This window comes from Hyalella azteca, unplaced genomic scaffold, assembly GCF_000764305.2.
Source record: "Hyalella azteca isolate HAZT.00-mixed unplaced genomic scaffold, Hazt_2.0.2 contig12345, whole genome shotgun sequence".
NCBI lineage: Eukaryota > Metazoa > Arthropoda > Malacostraca > Amphipoda > Hyalellidae > Hyalella > Hyalella azteca.
Window position 1 is genome coordinate 19,602 of NW_025942305.1, and position 21,736 is coordinate 41,337.

Consider the following 21,736-nt stretch of genomic DNA (forward strand, 5'->3'; position numbering starts at 1 on the left):
ATAAGAACATTTTTGAAGCCATATCTAATCCTGGTATTTTTACCCTCAGGATTTCAGGAACTACACGTACACCATCCCTGGCATACAAGGCCTCGTTGTGCACATGGAGGATAAGAAGACAACCCTCCACATCCCTCGCAACCGCTACCCTCAGGTGCCTCAGCAATGACCCTTTTCCCTCGGATGCTGTAACAATAACACTTCTTACCATCGGATGCCCTATACCAGTGGTTCCCAAAGTGGGCGATGGAAAGATTTTGGGGGGCGGTAAAGAAGAAGAGGGTGATAGGGGGGCGACAGTCCGAAGTCGCAGTCAGATGTTCAAACGTTTGTTTAACGATTTGTACACAACACGTGCAGCACATGACTCCCAGCGATGGTTTTTTCACCCAGATCTGTTTTTAGCGCATTTTCTCATTTCATGCTTAACTTCGCAGTAATCAAAAAATTTCTTCCAAACTAATTAACAGATTTGAACGAAATTTAGTATTTTAATACTTAACCTCAGCAACGGTAATGTTTAGCTCGTTACAATTTTTTCGTTTTGCCTTCGTTTTCGAGTTATACGGCTATACGTAAACGGCTCTTAGTTAAACCAGCCGGTAGAAAAGCCGGTCGTTCATCCTATATCTGTATAACTTTCGAACAAAAGCGAATATGGAAGTGTGAAATCAAGAATGACGGTGAAATGAAAAAATCTCGCAAACGACGGTATAATCAGTTTTTTTTAATCTAAAAAACACCATTTGGTAGTTATAAATGTATAATTGTATATTCAAAATTTCGTTCAAATCTGTTTGGTAGTTTGGAAGAAATTCTTTGATCACTGCGAATTTTGGACTGTATCGCAATATAACTCACGAATGAAGGTGATATTAAAAAAATTTTCGCAAGCTAAACATCATCGTCAAGTTCTGGTGAATACATGTTACAAGTTTTATTGAGCTGCGTTCATTAGTTTTGGTGATATTACTTGATAATTGAATTTGGAGATTGGTCGTGAGACCGGCCACGAGTCCGGCCGCAAATTTGCCCGAGACGTCCAAGGTTTCTAGTGCTGAAACAGTCAATACGGCTGAAAAACATATTGGTTCACTAAAAGGGGTTCTATTTGTGAAATACACATTTGTGTTTAACCGTTATCTTTTAAAATTTCAGCGTACTAAATTTTATAGAAAGAGGCGCATGATTTTATATGTGTCTGTGTGGGGCGCTAGAAATTCACTAGGGAGCCAAAGGGGGCGACAGCCTGAAAAAGTTTGGGAACCACTGCCCTATACCTTCATTTACAGCTATGTTAACCCTATAGAAATGTGAAGAAAGTTAAATTTATGAAACCAGAAATGAAAGCATACAATAATATAATATATTCACTACCTACTATGAATTTAAACAAAATTTTCAGATTGAGGGAGTAAATCGCCGTTGAAAATCCTTCAAATAATGTCACTACCACAATAAAATGTTCTATACTATAAATTCAAATATTGAAATGTAACGAGTAACTATCATGTGATTTACTGTTTGCTTTCTAGTGTCGTATTGCATATTCAGATGGTTATCATTCTAGCATCCTACTCGTACTTGGTATTCACAGATGATTTACTGTTATTATAGTAGTATCCTAGATCGTATTAACAGATGATCTACTGTAATCATTCTAGTATTTTACCTCGTTTTAACAGATGATCTACCATTATCATACTCTTAACATATTGCAAATTTCAGATCAGCAAAGCCCTGAGCAACAGCAACGACCACGTGCTGGCGCTGGCCGCCAACTTCAGCCCTGACGCAGACTCTCACCTGGTGACCATCGAGAATGATGATGGTCAATACTCTACGCAGGCCATCAACATCCACAACAGGCCTAGGAAAGGTAAGAACGATGATGGCCAATACTCTATGCAGGCCATCAACATCCACAACAGGCCTAGGAAAGGTAAGAACGATGATGGTCAATACTTGGCGCAGGCCATCAACATCCACAACAGGTCCAGGAAAGGTAAGGAACATTCTAACTTGTGCATTTTAAGACATGTTTATTTCAGTTGAATTATCCACATTCAATTATTTTTTATTTTAACTTCACTCTGCATGCACCATTAACAATGAAAGCGTTGTATTGATTTTTTTGGCTATCAAGGTTGCCATGTAGTTAGTTAGCAGGGAAAACATACAGATTTAAAAGCTGTTTGTTCTTATTGGAAGCTCAATTATACTCATTTTTAACAAATTTATTTTAAAATTCGTCCCATTTTTAGCAACTTCGTTACCTTCCATCTTACTACATTTAACGATTGTTTTAGCATTAATAAAGGCTTCATCAGGCAATTTGAGAGCTAATATAATGCATGACCATCGTTGTTGGGATTAGTTATTGATGCAAAATTATATCCTGCAGTGACAGGCGCCAGTTTCGTTGTCTTCAACGGAGCCTTGAAGAGCAACAGCGGCCTCACTGCCAAGTCCTCTATAGTCGAGGACGGACTCATGGTGCAGGTAACTTAGCACTTTTATGTCGCCTCTAAGCTTATTTGGGCTTGAAATCTATACATAAGTTGAGTAGATGTTGATTATACAATTCTCTTAAACTTTCTTGTCCATCATGGATGGCCTGAAAATTGTTCATGTCAACCTAGGGTCCTAAAACTTTCATATTAAGTCATTTTTGTCTCATTCAAGAGCAGGTAACTTTGCACTTTTATGTCGCCTCAAAGTTAGGCTTGAAATATATACATAAGTTGAGAAGATGTTGATTATACAATACTTTCAAACTTTCTTGTCCATCATGGATGACTCGAAAATTGTTCATGTCAACCTAGGGTCCTAAGATGTTCATATCAAGTCATTTTTGTCTCATTCAAGAACCATATTTTTTAATACCTTCCAGAATGACAGTTACTGCCCGTGATCACTTCCAAGTATTTTTTCCAGCTCTGAAACTTTTCGTTACGTTTTTTATCATTGTACAAGGGCTTCTTGAAGGCTATGGAAAATGTAGCTAAAAACGAAAATGTTTGCGCTGCAGATCACGGCCGACGTTATGACGACATTGCAGGAGTTGTTGCTATAATTGCTGCTCTTGTTCAGTTTCAGGTCCAAATATTCCAAGTGCCGTTCTGAAAGTTTCTTCAGAGTTTCAGTATCATAGTTGAGGATTGCTGAAAGTTTCAGTATCATAGTTGAGGATTGCTGAAAGTTTCAGTATCATACTTGAGGAATGCTGAAAGTTTCAGTGTTTCAGTATCATAGTCAAGGATTGCTGAAAGTTTTGTCTGCACTGCAGATCACGGCTGACGTGATGACGGCGCTGCGTGAGGCGCTACGAGCCATGAAGGACTTCAGCATCTCGTGCGGCGTCACCGGGGAGCAGCCGCAGGAGCAGGTGCTGCTGCACTGGACACACGACGACAACAACTGCAATGTCGGGTCAGTTATGGCTTAATCTCAGTCCTTCCTTTACCACAGTTTTTCCCCAACTCCAGTCCTGGCTTAACCCCAGTTCTTTCTTTAACCTCCGACCTGACTTAACCCCAGTTCTTCCTTAACCTCCCACCTGGCTTAACCCCAGTCCATCCTTAACCCCCGACCTGGCTCAACCCCAGTCCTTCCTTAACCCCCGACCTGACTTAACCCCAGTTCGTCCTTAACCTCCAACCTGACTTAACCCCAGATCTGGCTTAACCCTACCTGGCTTAACCCTAGTCCTTTCTTAACCCCCAGTTCTTCCTTAACCCCTAGTTCTTCCATAACCCCCGACATAGCTTAACCCCAGTCCTTCCTTAACCCCTGTCCTTCCTTAACCCCTGTCCTTCCTTAACCCCTGTCCTTCCTTAACCCCTGTCCTTCCTTAACCCCTGACATGGCTTAACCCCAGTCCTTCTTTAACCCCTGTCCTTCCTTAACCCCCGACCTGGCTTAACCCCAGATTTGGCTTAACCCTAGTCCTGGCTTAACCCTAGTTCTTCTTTAACCCCCGAGTTGGCTTAACCCCAGTCCTGGCTTATTCCCACTTCTTATAGTAACTGCAACCTGTTACCAGTCCCTGCTTAACCCCGCTATCTCTAGTGGGTCCATGGTATCCTCACTCCTAAGTGCGTCGTATGAGATGCCCACTTTTAAGTTAACTTTGAATTTATAACATCCACGGCCTCATAAAGGACCTGAGAGCGAAAGCGATAAATATATTCATTGGCAAATGATATTTTCAACGCTGATTATATGTCATGGTTTATGATCGTTAGCCCGCGATGCCCATCGTGACATTCCGCACAAGATACCGCGACCTGAAGCGCTAACAGTTATGCCCACTAAACTAACTCAATATTAAGTTGGTGTTTGCTTTAACTCTCTCTTAAGTTGGTCTTTTCTTCATCTCACTCTTCATGTTAACTCAGAGTAACAGTAGCCATTCTTGTCCTCAGAGTGAAGAGTCCCATCGACGGACGTGCGATGGACGGCGTTCCGTCCGTCAAAGTGCACTCCGGGACGGATTATGTGTCCAGCGACTTCCTCATCCGCTGGACTGAGGTCTTCATAATTCAGGTAAATAGCTTACAATACGTCCTTATTACCAATGAATAGCAATGAAGATCTGGCAACATGAAATCAAATTTAATGCATTACATGTATTAGTTCATGTCTACTCGTGTGATTATGAAAGTCCTTCAGGTTCTGAGTACTTTATTTTTTATATATTATGTATTATTATTGTTTGGAGCGTACTAAGCGTTGCTACTAGATCGGTGTTAAGCCGTTGCTGGGAAACTGTCGCTACTTTCATTTATATGTTACCTATAGCTGGTAAAAGCCTCTATGATGTTTCACTGCTTCCACGCTATATAATTGTGTAAATCAATAAAGCTGCTGGTATCGAACTAAGCGAGCAAGTCATTTCATCATTGTTAGAACTACTAATCAAAATGTCGTCGAGTTCTGGACTATTACTTAACATGTTTTCATGTCTATGTGGCGGTGCAGCTAAGACTAAGACTGCTAAGTTCGAAATACATATTAAGGGTACTAAGGAGAGCACAGCAACCTGAGCAAGTAGAAATTTATCAGTTCAGCTGTACTCTGTACAGGGAATAAAAATGTCCCCTAAACTTGCAGGGGGAGAGCTCGTCCTGCGGAGCTGGAGATGTAAACCTCAGCCGCATTTGGGAAGGCTTGGCTCGTGGCTTCTGCGTGGCGCTCACTCCCCACCTGGCGGGGCTGCATGCTCAACTCAACACTCACCTCGCCCTCAGGGCGTCCATACACCATCAGGACGTAAGTCTGCACACCATCAGGACGTAAGTCTGCACACCATCAGGACGTAAGTCTGCACACCATCAGGACGTAAGTCTGCACACCATCAGGACGTAAGTCTGCACACCATCAGGACGTATGTCCATACACCATCAGCACGTAAGTCCATACACCATCAGTACGTAAGTCCATCCACCATCAGGACGTATATATACCATCAGACGTATAGACGTATATACACCATCAGCACGTAAGTCTATACACCACCAGGATGTATGGCTCTCTCTCATAGCCACCATCAGGACGTATGGCTCTCTCTCGTCGCCCTCTACTGAACATCTTAACTTCGTAGAAGCAAATAATTCCTCTATGGAGACCCTGTGCCCTACTATAAAAAATAAGTCACGAGTTCGCTGCTCGGTCTGCTTTTCAAGCTAAATTACAGTCGTAACTTGGAAAACAATAGCAATTTAGCATCACTCAACACTTTATCTTACGTAATGCTAGATTGTTTATAATTATTATTTATAATCGTTAATGAGAATAATCGTTTCTAATGATTATTATCCTGATTTATTTTCGTCTCCTCCTCCTCCTCTGGCGTTTCCATTTGTTGCGGATCATAAAAGCGTTGATTGTTGGCAGGTGGGATACGAGGCCGGCAGTGGGGGTTGCCGGCTGTCCGCGTCCTGCCTTAAGAGTCTGGACGCCGAGCTCGTCCCTGTCATCCATCGCGCCGCTGCCTCCGTCACCCACGACCCCATCGTCCTAGAGCTTTTCTTCCATGTGCTGCAGCAGTGAAGAGGTCGTCCATGTGCTGCAGCAGTGAAGAGGTCGTCCATGTGCTGCTGCAGTGAAGAGGTCGTCCATGTGCTGCAGCAGTGAAGAGGTCGTCCATGTGCTGCTGCAGTGAAGAGGTCGTCTTATATTTACCGCCACGTTGTCACAGGCAGGACAGCGCTCAAGCCCTGCAACTCACCCGACCAAAACCTGGTCATTTGTCAGTTTTCTGCTCGTGAGCGCCGCTTTATTTCCATACAAGAAATCCTGCTTTCGTCTTACTGCCCAGACCTTGTTAACATTATCAATATATCAAATATTATTATTAACATAATAAACCTGCTTTTGGAAGTAAATCAAGATGCCGTGTGGCAGCATGACGGCTCTTGATCGCCTCAGTCTTTTTTGGCCAAGTGTAGAATTTTGTTCGTTTGATTTTATAATAATTAGTGAGCTTGTATCATAAACCTAATGGTAGTTCTTCTCTTTTTCTACTTCTGGTAACATTTTTGGCACTGTTTGTGTTGGCAATCTAAAATTGAATCATTAAATTAAAGGGGCATCTTTATTGAAAAAACTTTAATTTAAATTTTTAATGTTTAGGTCATCTGTTGTCTGGGAAAACCTTGCCTAGTAGAACTTTCTACCCTGAATATTGGCTCAGTTAGGCATCGGTGTGATCACCTCTATTATTATCTCAGTAATTTAAGTTGAAATTTATGAGTCTTTGAAAATTTATTCTTGTGCTCAACATATTTCCATTGTCATGCAAGACCTCAAACATCGACAGGAGACATGAGCTCTAAACCGACGTTTGTGCAGAGGTTATTTGAGTGGATTAATAATTAATCAGCCTGGCGCTAATCATATTGTTAATATTACTTAATAAATAGAAACAGCTGTTAGATAAATCTGTTGTGCGACGGCAGGTATAAATTATTATTAGATTTTATGTGGTCTTGTTTCTACTTTAATTTAATTCCTATGTGTCACGAATAGCTTTAGTAATTGCTACCTTCCCACTTATTTTTTTGTGTGTAAAATGACCCAAGCAGCAAAAAAAACACTATTGAGGTTCCCTTGCTGCTCACTGCATAATATGGCTATCATTAACCCTATGGGTATACGAGTGTAAAAATCTAATTTTCCACCAACTATGAAACCGTCGCTGTTGATTACTATTCTACTCTAGCAAATTGTTGATTCCATAAGATTTTTAATATGTAGATATTAAGCCTAGATTTGGTTTTTAGATTTGCACTCGAGATTTGAAGAATTGCACTCGAGTCCCCGACAACTGACCATGAGTTGTTCAAGTGGCCGGTAACCTCCAACTGCTGGATTTGTTGCTAGAATTACATTCATTGAATGAATAATTACATTCATTGAATGTTTAAATAATTACAATCATTCTAACTCAATGGCATACATTTCCTCTTTATTCTCATCAGAGAAGGATTTGGACGAGCTTCTGCAAATTATATTTATATTCCTGCCTTGTGCAAGGTTTTGATAAATCTAAGCACCATTGATTCCTTAATGATTGTATACATAGTCAAATGATTTGTAGTTACAAGGATGATGGATGATTTTGATAGAAAACGATGGCCAAATCGCCAGTGGTCAGCAACTTTTTTTCATTAATTTTAATTAATGCTGGTAATTTTTTTTTCCGACACTAAGATTCATTTATCATAAAATGTATAATTGTAATTAATCGCAAGCGTGCAATAGGTATTATTATGAAGTCGCCAGCAATAACCGTTTGAGCGCACGGCAGCCCGTGCTGCGTGTCCTACACTCACAGAAATAAGCGAGGCTTTGTTTAAAAAGCGATGCACTCTTTGCTCTTCTGCGGGTCATTCTGACCCACTCTGGCTCTGAAAAAAGGCCTATGAGTGCAACATGAGTTGTCTATGCTCGGGTTGTGGGTAAGAAAGCGTGTTACTATTTGGACAATATGACTCGTTTATTTTTGCCAGTGTGTCCACGCCTAGCATTGAGATTATTAGTTGTGTAGGAAATATTCAATATCTGAAGGATCACACCGAGTGCTGCTACTCCTAATACTGTGAAATTTATCTAGATTTCATCAAGTATTTCAGTCTTTATTGTAGTATATCTGCTTGGATCATTATACAAGCATTGTATATGTACATGTATCATCATGCAAGAATTTTATATGTACATGTATCATTATACAAGTATTGTATATGCACATGTATCATCATACAAGTATTGTATACTAACTGGTGCCGTTGCTTACCGCCAACATGCATACCGCCGTACCAGTGTACGTTGACTTCACTACAAGAAATTATCTCATTTACGATGCAGTAAGAATCGCCTCTAGAATATTTCACCTCAATTACAGTTGCATTTTCAACTGAAACAAGAGCGTTCAACATAACAAATGGACGAATGCGTCGGCCAAGCAAACGAATTTTTCTTGAGGACATGAGAATTTTCTGTTCGGAAACTTGGCAATGAATTTAGTTACGACAGGCGTTGTCTGATGGGTTCATATTTTGGGGTTTGTGATTACCCTCAAAGTTATGCTCAGTTTTTATTTGTAGAATTGCAAAAACCTTATGCTGGTTGGTGCTTGTACTGCTCTCGATAGTAGCTTATTTGCTTAGACATTCATTCTACTTTCGTTTTTCGTTGTAATTTTAAGTTGTTTCTTTCCGTTCATAATCATATAATCGGATAACAGTGAAGGTTATTTTATCGATTATATAATCACTGTATCATTAACTATTGCATTGCAGTGTAACAATTCATTGCGGTGTCTGTGCACTGCAGTGAGCAGTGCAATGAAGTTGGGACAAATAATTTGTTGGGGTCGATGGTACGCTAGATTTTTCAGGCACGAGCGACGTTCATGATACTGACTATGAAACTTCTGTACATTATTGCCGTGAAGTGTGGCAGATCAAGGTTAAAGAAAATTCAACATATTGTAATATATGATTATATTGTATAATATACCAAAAATATAAAATGCACCTTATATGTTACTATCATTGTACCTCACATATACAGTTCCTATTATGAATATCTCAGCTAAGCTTCACACGTCGCCAAGTTCTCACACGTCGCCAAGTTCTCACACGTCGCCAAGTTCTCACACGTCGTTAAGTTCTCACACGTCGTTAAGTTCTCACACGTCGTTAAGTTCGAAGGTCATCCCCCGCCCCACCATCCGCTCTACGATCTTCGTGTCGGCGAACGCGACGCCGGGCGTGAAGACGCCGCCACTGCACAGAGAACGACACCGTCATGTTGGGCATGACTCATTTCTTTATTGTAAAAAACTGAACAAAATACATCCGTTGACGTCTAGTACAAGGTAATGCCAATAATGAACTTGTGTATGTATGGATTACATTCTATATTGAGTACACACGCCAAGATCGTGGCCAAAAAGGCAGGAACTATCTTTAAACAAAGCAACGTGGGGCGTGTAAAAGAAGGACATCGTTGCCACCTACCGGACCATCTCGCGTCCCATCCTCAACTCCGCAGCCCTCATCTGCTACCTCATCGCCTCGTAATGACCGTTAAATTATTCAGAACACGGCCTTCAGGTTAGCCAAAAGCTACCTCAAAATGCCTTAAATCAAGCACCTCAACACTGCGACAGGCTTGATCCTCCTGTCTGTCTACCAGTTCCTGGCATGCACTCAGTTCGTCGCCAGCGCCCTCCAGCCCTCATATCCTTCCTTTCGTATCGCTCCTTGTCCTCAAAATATAATCTATGAAGGCTGTCCTCACGACAGCCGCTGTTTCAGATAAGGCCTCGCCACTGCAGTTCCTTAACATCTTATACATTTAGGATCAGACGCTCACCAAGCCCATGCATGCCCACAGTCCATCCGGCATTTCTTTGTCTGTCCCTTCTTCCCCCTTATTTTGAGCGTCCCCACACTAAGGGACAGTCCCGTACAAGCGGCAGCCTCCCTGTCCCCCTCCCACATTGTGCTCATCTCCCTCCTCTTCCAGTGACTCCTCTCCCCTTGCCCACCATTGGAACCGCTCCTGACACTCCAGTCGCCATAAGAAATAACAATATATCAGCACCACGTCAGCAGGGGCTGCTCTATGATATTACCATCAACATCAGCAGCAAGAACATATCGCTACACTTCACTGACCGTCCGTGACACAGCGGTCTCTCCCTCAGCAGTGTCATGGCGGCCGCCACCATCATGAGGGACGTGGCGGCGTACCCGGGGTCCGGCCCCACAATCTGCCACCCAAACATCCTTACTTGATGATAATGACTCCGATACATTAATAATTAATACTTGATAATAGTTAATACTTGATGATTATGCCTCCGAAATCTTAATTATTAATACTTGATGATAATGACTACGAAACATCAATAATTAATGATCATTATACCATCACAACCTCCATAATTAACTATAATGACACATCCGAAACACCCAGCATGTGTCAGAACGAGTTGCCACTAAACATCAATAATTAATGACGTATGGACCTACTATGATAAATTATTTGTAGTAAACATATATTTTTCCAAGAAACGTCCTGGCAACGAGAGAATAAAGACGTACGGTATCTGAAGAGTGACTCGGCCGAAACAGTTATTGCATGAATATCAAGCATACATCAACAATTCATATCCAATAACCTTGAGTATTTTGGTGGAGTCTGGTGGAGATGTAGGCTCCCCTGCTGATGGGGAGCTCCACCCCCTGCCGATGTGGGTGGTGGTGAAGCCCATCTTCTTGAGGTCGTCACGAGCCGCCCCCGCGCGGGAGAAGAAGCCCCCCGTCANTGAAGGAAAGATGTATGGAAAGTAAATAAGAAAACAAATGAGACAAATGAAAATAATTTATGAGAATTAATATTTTAAGGAAAGATGTATGGAAAGTAAATAAGAAAACAAATGAGACAAATGAAAATAATTTATGAGAATCAATAATTTAGGGAGAGATGGAAAGTAAATGAGAAAACAAATAAGATAAGCGAAAATAATTTATAAGAATTAATAATTTAAGGAGAGATGGAAAGTAAATGAGAAGACAAATAAGATAAATGAAAATAATTTACGGAAATTAATAATTGAAGTAGAGATGTATGGAAAGTATATGAGAAAACAAATAGGGAGTATTAGGTTGATGTCTTGAAGATGAACTTCGGTACGTTCATTCTTCGTTTTCCTGAACGAGTGCAGCGCTGTTCGAGGAACTGAACTCTTGAACATCTATAATATGTTGTAGTATGTATAATATAATAATACGCTTGAACATCTATAATATGTTGAAACTGCGTTGCATCGCTGCCCTGTAGTCGTGACGAGGGCACTCACACACACGCCCCTCGTGGTCACCTTCAGAACAAGACTCCTGGTCCAGCTGAAGCTGCCCACGGCGTAGAAGTACCCAGTACCCAGAGCCATGCCCAGGGCCTGGAAGAAGCTGTCCCAGCCCAGGAACTGCTGGAACTGGACGGGGCGGCGCCCCAGGACGTCGTGGCGGTAGCGCTGCGACCGATACACCACCGGGATGTCCGAGGGGAACGGGATGCCGTAGCACTTGAGTTCTTCGTTGTAGTGGATGGGGTACCTGGGAATAAAATTTATAGGTTTTTCTTTTGCGTAGAGTTTTTTTTTTCATTTTAGAAATGATTTTTTTACTCGACATCAGAGGGGTGCCAATACCCAGAGACGACATTGTCATTAAAGACAAATTATTAATAGAAAATATTATGTTGTGGGGTAGGTACCTGGGTAATAAAATGCATACGTTTTTTATGTATTTTTTTAAATTCATTTTAGAAATGATTTTTTTCGATATCAGAGGGGAGAAGAACACACTCTCACAGAAATTATAGAGACTTCGTCCAAGTCGCAATGCACCTTTTGCCTTCATACGACCCAGTCCGGCCCCGTCAAAGGAGCGCATCAGCGCTAGAGACAGAAAGTCTACGTCACTATTTGGACAATATGAGCCATTCTTTTTTCTTAAGTGTTGCAGCATTGAATAGTACAAGACATAGCAAACCATCATAACATTTCAAAGTATAGATTAATAGAAGTCCAAATTAAAGCGCCATCATGCAGTAGGTAGGGGGCGCATTTACCATATTTACAGAGTTGCCCTGTACACTTACCAGCCTTCACCAACACTTTCGTGTTCAGCTCAAATAAATGATAGTAATGGTGGCGGCTTGTAAAACATTAGTTATCGCGCCAGAAATTGTTTTGTTTCATCGCTTTTATTAGCGAAAATTCATAAAGTTGACGGCAGCGGGAAATGTCGAAAAAATTTTGGTGAAGGAACATCGTCAGGAACTACAACACTCACAAACTATTTTCAAGAATCATCGCTTGATTATTGCCTATTTGAAACATGTAAAAGCTGAGAATGTGTTATGTGTAAATGAATGACCAAACCATTAACACAATAACATGATGCATGATTATGGACATGATCTCACCGTGACTCGCATATGGAGACTCGTAGTATATCGTATAAAATAAGGAAGATGTATAAATCTCACATGACATGAGTAAAAGAGATGGAATTTATTAGCTCTAGAAACTAGATAATGAAATGAGATCTCCGAAGAGCAAACTCTTACAGAAAGAGGAAACCGAGGCGAATGCTTATGAAAATGTCGCTATGTTGTATGTTTTTATAAGTCAATTCTTCAGCCATAGACTTGTAGGATGCATGCATATATCACATATAGGAAGGCTTGTAGGTTGGATGCATATATCACATATAGGAAGCAAGTTTAGTTAGCAGTTATACTAGCGCTTCAGGCTACTGCCACCTTTTAGACAAGGGGAACCGAGGTGAGGGCAAATTCTGAGGGTAGAGTTGCGCGAGGAGTTCCTTATGTTGGTCGGCGAGGGCGAGGGAGATGGCGTTGCATTCGAGGGTCGTCGTGTGTATGGGCACGAGAGGCCCGAGGACAGAGTTGTAAGCCTCGCAGCAGTTGAGGCCGCCTGCGTGGAGCGGTCCAAACAGGGGCTCTCTCAGCGAATGAATGGGTCATGTTGTCCAAATATGATCATCATGTCGTCAATGCATGCTGCCTAGTTGCCAACCTATTGGCCAATCAACATAGTTAGCAACCAATATACTAGCCAAACTATTGGCCAATCAACATAGTTGGCAACCAATATACTAACCAACCTATCTGTCATAGTCGGCAATAATGCCACTATCTTGTTCACAGCGCGAGCTGAGAGCGCACGTAGCACTGATGCGCCCTTGTTGCGGGCCAAACTGGGTCAGGTTTACCCACACAAGAACAAAACGTGCATTGCTATTTGAACAAAGTCTCACTCATTTCTCTGAGTGTACGGTTTCCGAGGGGAAAAATGTACCTATAGCAAACAACTTGCATTATTCATTTAACTCGAATGCGAGAATAAATTTACGGGGTAAGAAAATATGTGATAGATGATAAAATATCAGCCCAGCTTGTTGCTGATTGCATCAAACTATCGTTCGGTCAGAGACATATATAAATAAAATTTGTCTCGATTAGAGGTGATAAAAATCACGTTTGCATAGCCAAAGGCGTTACAAGAACATTACACTGACCTGACCAAGCTGTCCAAAATACCATTTCAACTCGTGCAATACGTTCCAAAATTCCGACGCAGAACACGATCAAAATATATTTCCTCTAGTAAGTAAAACAATCAATAAATTTCACGTAATTCTCATGTCTCAATGAAGGCGTACCAAAATGATCGATGACAACTTACACTGCCACAGCTACATTGCAGGTCCGAACACCGTATCCCAACGAATCAACGAGTTGCCAACCAACATAGTTGAAGAAATTGTTTGCAACCTAATTGGCAACCTGATTGTAAACCTGGTTCGCAACCTAGTTGAAAAAACCATGTTTGCAACCCACTTAGCAACTTAGTTGGAAGCCTAGTTAGCAAACTAGTTGAAAATATAGTCGGTAACTTAGCTAGCAATCTAGTTGGAAACCTAGTCGGTAACCTAGTTAGCAACCAACCTAGTAGAAAATCTAGTCGGTAGTTAGCATCTAGTCCCTTAGTTAGCAACCCCAACTAAGGGACGCAACCTAGTTGGAAACCTAGTCGATAACTTAGCAACCTAGGTGAAAATGTAGTCGTTAACTTAGTTAACAGCCAACCTAGTTGAAAATCTAGTCGGTAACCAAGTTAGAAACCTAGTGAGCAGCCTAGTTGGAAAACTAGTTGGCAACCTAATTGGAAAACTAGTTACATTGTAACGTAGTTCTAAACTTTATTATGAACTCGTTAAAGGAGGAAGGAGGAAATAAGAACCAAGTCCCGAAGGACTTGTTGACATCAGGAAGACTTCACATATAAAAGAGAATACAAGGAACATAACTCGTAAGTGTTCAATAAGCTGTGCAACATGCAATTAGCGAATAAGAAGCGAATGTCCAGTTATAAAAAATAGACTTGAATGATATATAGGAAAAATTTGAACGATATGTATAGGAATATAGACGAAAGGTGAGTAAATATTAGGATGATAAAACACGTGCTGCAGGCACTCTAGCCCCGCGTTCCGACAAGTAATAAGGCAAGAAATTAGCACAAATTAGTATTTATTTAAGGTATCAGTGAAGCCTTTTCCCTGGAGTTATAACCGAATAACTTACCTGAAATTACGATGAACAAATGATACCCTCGGAGACTCACCCGTGGTGCCGTCACGGTACACCCGTGACACCTTCGCCTGTGGTGCCGTCACGGTACACCCGTGACACCCTCACCTGTGGTGCCATCACAGTAGACCCGTGACACCCTCACATGTGGTGCCATCACAGTAGACCCGTGACACCCTCAGCTGTGGTACCGTCACGGTACACCCGTGACACCTTCACCTGTGGTGCCGTCACGGTACACCCGTGACACCCTCACCTGTGGTGCCGTCACGGTACACCCGTGACACCTTCACCTGTGGTGCCGTCACGGTACACCCGTGACACCCTCAGCTGTGGTACCGTCACGGTACACCCGTGACACGGTACACCCGTGACACCTTCACCTGTGGTGCCGTCACGGTACACCCGTGACACGGTACCCCGCGACACTGTACACCCGTGACACCCTCACCTGTGGGGCAGAGGGTAGGTGGGTGAGGGGAGCTTCTGAGGGAAGAGCTGCCGCTGCAGCTGCGAGGACGCGCGCATGTCCGTGACCACGCCCACGGCGGACTCCAGCGTGCCCGTGTGCACGGGGGCGGTGGGCCCCGTGCTTCTCGTGTACATCTCGACTGAGTTGAGCCCACCTGCGGGGGGTGGGGGCGCTTCACGGGGGGCAGTGGGCTCGTGAAAGAGCGTGAGGTGGAAGTGGGTTAGTATGGCGACAGGCGGGTGATAGCGGTTTCAGCGTTTAGTAGGCCGTAGGCCTGTCGCCGATTCTAAACATCACAGAACTTTCACAGCATTTTGCGGTCTCGAACTCGCAACTCACTGCTACAATTCTGCTGTGCTTAACCGCCCGGCCTCCTCGCCGATTCTGACCAGAAACTGGCGCACAGAGCTGGGATCGAACCCGCGCCTCTCTGCTCCAATCTTGGTACTCTGAACTTTAACCACTGGGCCACCTTGTTGTTATTAAATTATTAAATAGCAACCAAAACTTAGAAGAATTAAACCAAAATGTACAGGAAACCAGTAGAGCAAATCTGTGATACAAAAAAAGTTGGAAGAACCATAGAAAAGTTCGAGGTTTTCTAAAAATTAACAAGCATCAAGTATCGTAACCGGAAAGAATTCCGTAAATTGAGAAGCGTTAGTTTGTGGCTACGAGAAAATAGTGCAGTGCAAGTGAAGAATTGTTCATTCAATAAATCGAATCAACTTATGAGTTTGCATATTGCAAATGTGACGTCGTTCGTCACTCGTCAGATTAAACGCACAAAGTTTTCCTATCCTCATACATTCTTTCCTAAAATCTTCGTTCATCCCAGCGTTCACTCAACAAGTGCATGAAACACTTCTCACTGCTTCTCATTAGTACCCTACTTATTAGTACACTTCTCACTGCTTCTCATTAGTACCCTACTAGGTAATGGTGCAGGGATGATGTTAAAGCCTCACCTGGGAACTGCTTATCGAGATAAGCCACCCCCACATCAGCAGGGATGGAGTCGTAGCCACACGCCCCCACGATGTACACGCCCTATAACACGCCACAAAATACGCCATATAAATACATATTTATTTATGGTGTTCAATATTCTGTAAAGTTTAAAGGTGAAACTGCCTTTTTGTTGAATTTTGAAGTAAAAATTGACAATTCTTCTCAGTTTTCACCAACCTTGAAAAATATTTACGCAAAATTGAACGTAAAAATTCAAATATTAAAATCAAGATTTAAATTAACCCTAATTCGTTGACCCAGTCTTAACACACGTTTAAAAATTTGACAACCTAATACAACCTACCTATATTGTTTACATACGGTAACGTCATTATATATTACGTGACGAACAACATTAAATTCGAATTTACTTTCAAAAGCTCACTTCCTCCCGCCGCCAAAACTAAAGATTAATAATTGATAATAAACGCAATAAATGTGGCCGTACACAGAGTGTCGCGCACGCTACCCTCACACACGCACGCTACCATCACACACGCACGCTACCCTCACACGCACGCTACCCTCACACGCACGCTACCCTCACACACGCACGCTACCCTCACACGCACGCTACCCTCACACACGCACGCTACTGTCACACACGCACGCTACCCTCACACACACACTACCCTCACACGCACGCTACCCTCACACGCACGCTACCCTCGCACGCACGCTACCCTCACACGCACGCTACCCTCACACGCACGCTACCCTCACACGCACGCTACCCTCACACGCACGCTACCCTCACACGCACGCTACCCTCACACGCACGCTACCCTCACACGCACGCTACCCTCACACGCACGCTACCCTCACACGCACGCTACCCTCACACGCACGCTACCCTCACACGCACGCTACCCTCACACGCACGCTACCCTCACACGCACGCTACCCTCACACGCACGCTACCCTCACACGCACGCTACCCTCACACGCACGCTACCCTCACACGCACGCTACCCTCACACGCACGCTACCCTCACACGCACGCTACCCTCACACGCACGCTACCCTCACACGCACGCTACCCTCACACGCACGCTACCCTCACACGCACGCTACCCTCACACGCACGCTACCCTCACACGCACGCTACCCTCACACGCACGCTACCCTCACACGCACGCTACCCTCACACGCACGCTACCCTCACACGCACGCTACCCTCACACGCACGCTACCCTCACACGCACGCTACCCTCACACGCACGCTACCCTCACACGCACGCTACCCTCACACGCACGCTACCCTCACACGCACGCTACCCTCACACGCACGCTACCCTCACCTTCTCCCTGGCCAGGTCGTCATAGCGCAGCTGCATGCCCTCTAGGAACACGGGCTCGCCTGAGGGAACAGTTGCAGGCGTTGTCAATTATTTATTTCAATTCAATTAAAGAACAGAAGCTCTTCTGAAATTTAATCATTCTGAATAAAAGTGCTCCTTACATATGTGATGATATTTATTCACAAGCGAGTTATCAATTTTAAATAACTGTTTTCCAGGTTATACTAGATTTTTTGAGATTAAGTTGCAATCCTCAGATTACCTACTGCACGACTTGTCAAGACAATATGGCCGTTTCCAAATTACTACACGACTTGTCAAACAATATGGCTGTTCTAAAATTACTATACGACTTGTCAAGACAATATGGCCGTTCCCAAATTACTACACGACTTGTCAAAACAATATGGCTGTTCTCAAATTACTACACGACTTGTCAAGACAATATGGCTGTTCTCAAATTACAGCACGACTTGTAAAAACAATATGGCTGTTCTCAAATTACTACATGACTTGTCAAGACAATACGTATAGCTGTTCTCAAATTACTACACGACTTGTCAAAACAATATGGCTGTTCTCAAATTACTGCACGACTTGTCAAGACAATATGGCTGTTCCCAAATTACTACACGACTTGTCAAGACAATATGGCTGTTCTCAAATTACAGCACGACTTGTAAAAACAATATGGCTGTTCTCAAATTACTACATGACTTGTCAAGACAATACGTATAGCTGTTCTCAAATTACTACACGACTTGTCAAAACAATATGGCTGTTCTCAAATTACTGCACGACTTGTCAATACAATATGGCTGTTCTCAAATTACTGCACGATTTGTCAAGACAATACGGCCGTTTTCAAATTACTACACGACTTGTCAAAACAATATGGCTGTTCTCAAATTACTACACGACTTGTCAAAACAATATGGCTGTTTTCAAATTACTACATGACTTGTCAAGACAATATGACTGTTCTCAAATTACTACACTACTTGTCAAAACAATATGGCTGGTCTCAAATTACTACACGACTTGTCAAGACACTATGGCTGTTCTCAAATTACTGCACGACTTGTCAAAACAATATGGCGTTCTCAAATTACTACATGACTTGTCAAGACATAATGGCTGTTCTCAAATTACTACACGACTTATCAAAACAATATGGCTGTTCCCAAATTACTACACGACTTGTCAAGACAATATGGCTGTTCTCAAATTACTGCACGACTTGTCAAGACAATATAGCTGTTCTCAAATTACTACCTACACGACTTGTCAAAAAATATGGCTGTTCTCAAATTACTACATGACTTGTCAAGACAATACGGCCGTTTCCAAATTACTACCTACACGACTTGTCAGGACAATATGGCTGTCCTCAAATTACTACACGACTCGTCAAAACAATATGGCTGTCCTCAAATTACTACACGACTTGTCAAGACAATATGGCTTTCCTCAAATTACTACAAGACTATTCAAGACAATATGGCTGTTCTCAAATTACTACACGACTTGTCAAGACAATATGGCTGCTCTCAAAACACTACGTACACGACTTGTCAAGACAATATGGCTGTTCTCAAATCACTACGTACACGACTTGTCAAGACAATATGGCTGTTCTCAAATCACTACGTACACGACTTGTCAAGACAATATTGCTGTTCTCAAATTACTACACGACTTGTCAAGACAATATTACTGTTCTCAAATTACTACACGACTTGTCAAGACAATATGGCTGTTCTCAAATTACTACATGACTTGTCGAGACAATATGGCTGTTCTCAAATTGGTACATGACTTGTCGAGATAATATGGCTGTTCTCAAATTACTACATGACTTGTCAAGACAATATGGCTGTTCTCAAATTACTATACGACTTGTCAAGACAATATGGCTGTTCTCAAATTACTACACGACTTGTCAAGACAATATGGCTGTTCTCAAATTACTGCATGACTTGTCAAGACAATATTGCTGTTCTCAAATTACTGCATGACTTGTCAAGACAATATTGCTGTTCTCAAATTACTGCACGACTTGTCAAGACAATATTGCTGTCAACGGCTCACCCGAGATGTCGACGTGACAGGCGCCCTGCTCGACGCAGCTCCTGACGACGGGCTCGCCGTACTTGACGTACGGGCCGACGCAGTTAATGACGACCCGTGCCTGCGACGTCATCTTGTCTAGCGACGAGACGTCACTCACGTCGGCCACGATGATGCCGACGTCGTCGAGTGGCAGGCCTGGGGTGGGTTATTGGGAATAAAAATTAGGCTAGTTAGTTAGGTTGAAGTAACGTCCATTGCCAGACATCGTGTGAATTATTTGACATTACTTGGTAGTGTGTGAGAATACGGAAGATAGAATGTATAGAGCGTCAATTAACTCGAAACAAGCATGGAGTAAGATTATGAGTATAAAGTTTATAAGCTATAAGTGTGATAACCGAGTGAGTCAATAACGTCTATCGCAGTCGCCAGAGTTTATCTGCTCACTTTCTGTTGTAATTTTGGGAGCCTCAGCTGAGAGCGGCGAACCTGTGGCCGGTTCGAACATGTCTCAGCGAACTTGTGTCCGGTTCGAACATGTCTTAGCGGACCAGTGACCGGTTCGAACATGTCTTAGCGAACCTGTGGCCGGTTCGAACATGTCTTAGCGAACCTTCTCCTGCCCGAACATGTCTTAGCAAACCTTCGCCTGCCCGACTCACCGGTCTCGCGGCGGGCGTCTTCGATGGTCTTGACGAGCTTATCTTTATTCCTGCCGGCGACGGCCCACGTCAGAGTCTCGGTCTGGGAGCCCAGCTTCTCTTTCTCCAGCTGAGCCACACGGGCTACTTCCTCCGCCACGAACTGGCCCGTGTAGCCCGTCGCCCCGTACACCACCAGGTCGTAGCGCTCACTCGTCTTCGCCATGGCAATATCCTACTGTGGATATATTCCTGTAGTGTGCTCAACCGCGTTGAAGATCAAGTTAATATTCCTGTAATCATGTAATGTGTTCTACCTCTTCGAAGATAAATAAATATATATTCCCTGTACTCTGCTCAACCGAGTTGAAAATTGATAAAAATATATTCCTCTACTGCTTGGTCATTTGACTGCTGTGTATTTCAAGAGATCTTGGGAATTTTTTGTATTAAACCGGCAAATTAAACTGGTTCGTAATCGATTCGTTGAAAGCTCACAAATAGCATAACATAAGGAAAAAGTTACACAATTTATTCCGGTACAAATGAAATTGATATTATCTAATGAAAAACTTCGAATGTGAATAAAAATATTGCTAAACAATTTCCATCACAAATCTTGTAAAATAAACAAATTATACATCGAGCATCGAAGTCAGTGGCGCAATAGCTGCCGTGAATGGCACGGTTGGCACCTCAGACACAAGACAGGACAGGTCAACGGGAACAAAACCTCGATCACTTTACCAAGCGTCGGGCGACTACACGAAGACGACAAATAAGTGTGAGGAATAATCTTTCAGGCATTAACCTCATTAATTTAAAATATGAAATAATCAAAGGGAAACCTAATTTTATGGTACATTAATTTTGAATGGCTATCGAGAAAAAAAATTAAATCGGTCTCGCGCCCGACTAGGTATCAGGAACAGACCCGAGAGGCATTGCTATAATGCAGCGATGATTTGGTCTCCATAAAATAATTCTTGATTTAATAATTAAGCATAATCTCGACACACATAATCTCACAAATACAGCACATTTCCCAGTAATCTGCGTCTGGAATGACTTCAAAACTGTGCCACCGGTCGCGTTCTTAGCAACACGATAAACTGCTCGCAGCACTTTCTGTTTACCCTGCCGCTTTTGCTAAATATTGTGCCAATCCTATAAGCTTCGTCACAAAACTTTTATAAGAATTCTCCGGGACTTCTGTCCCATATCACAATAAATGTAGTCATTAGGCCTGTCTCTTGATAACATCACACCACTGAAAAAAGCGAGCAGCCTCTGGTCAGCGCTGACTCAATCGACGCGCACGACTCGGCGGCTAGCGGTCGACTAATGAACCTACTATATAAATGCCATACCTAAACTCCTCGCAACAAATAGATCGTGTGAGGAAATGATAATTGATAACGAAATGCTAGTTATCTACTGTACACTGTTCCTTGGTATGACAGTGACGTGCATTATCACACAAAAGTAATGAGGAAATATATATTCCCTGTACAAAACTTACGTAAAGACGGCACGTC

The 21,736-nt window shown here is 42.7% G+C and overlaps 2 protein-coding genes across 2 annotated transcripts in view; one reads left to right on the forward strand and one right to left on the reverse strand.

The window, feature by feature from the left end:
* Positions 1-9,027, forward strand: part of LOC108674859 (zinc finger FYVE domain-containing protein 16) — a 25,043-nt gene extending 16,016 nt beyond the window's left edge. The window contains exons 12-18 of the mRNA XM_018162847.2: positions 50-154; positions 1,729-1,879; positions 2,405-2,502; positions 3,290-3,432; positions 4,428-4,548; positions 5,116-5,274; positions 5,899-9,027. Coding sequence (XP_018018336.1) covers positions 50-154; positions 1,729-1,879; positions 2,405-2,502; positions 3,290-3,432; positions 4,428-4,548; positions 5,116-5,274; positions 5,899-6,054 — 933 coding nt within the window. The 3' untranslated portion in view covers positions 6,055-9,027. The remainder of the gene's footprint in view (positions 1-49; positions 155-1,728; positions 1,880-2,404; positions 2,503-3,289; positions 3,433-4,427; positions 4,549-5,115; positions 5,275-5,898) is intronic.
* Positions 8,992-20,690, reverse strand: LOC108674870 (saccharopine dehydrogenase-like oxidoreductase). Its single transcript, XM_018162858.2, has 10 exons — positions 20,220-20,690; positions 19,576-19,752; positions 17,485-17,543; positions 16,141-16,222; positions 15,152-15,326; positions 12,847-13,050; positions 11,279-11,633; positions 10,697-10,843; positions 10,191-10,285; positions 8,992-9,293 (listed from the first exon to the last, which is right to left on the reverse strand). The coding sequence occupies exons 1-10, from the start codon at positions 20,422-20,424 to the stop codon at positions 9,197-9,199; spliced, it is 1,596 nt and encodes a 531-aa protein (XP_018018347.1). The 5' UTR covers positions 20,425-20,690; the 3' UTR covers positions 8,992-9,196.
* Positions 20,691-21,736: the final 1,046 nt, after the last annotated feature.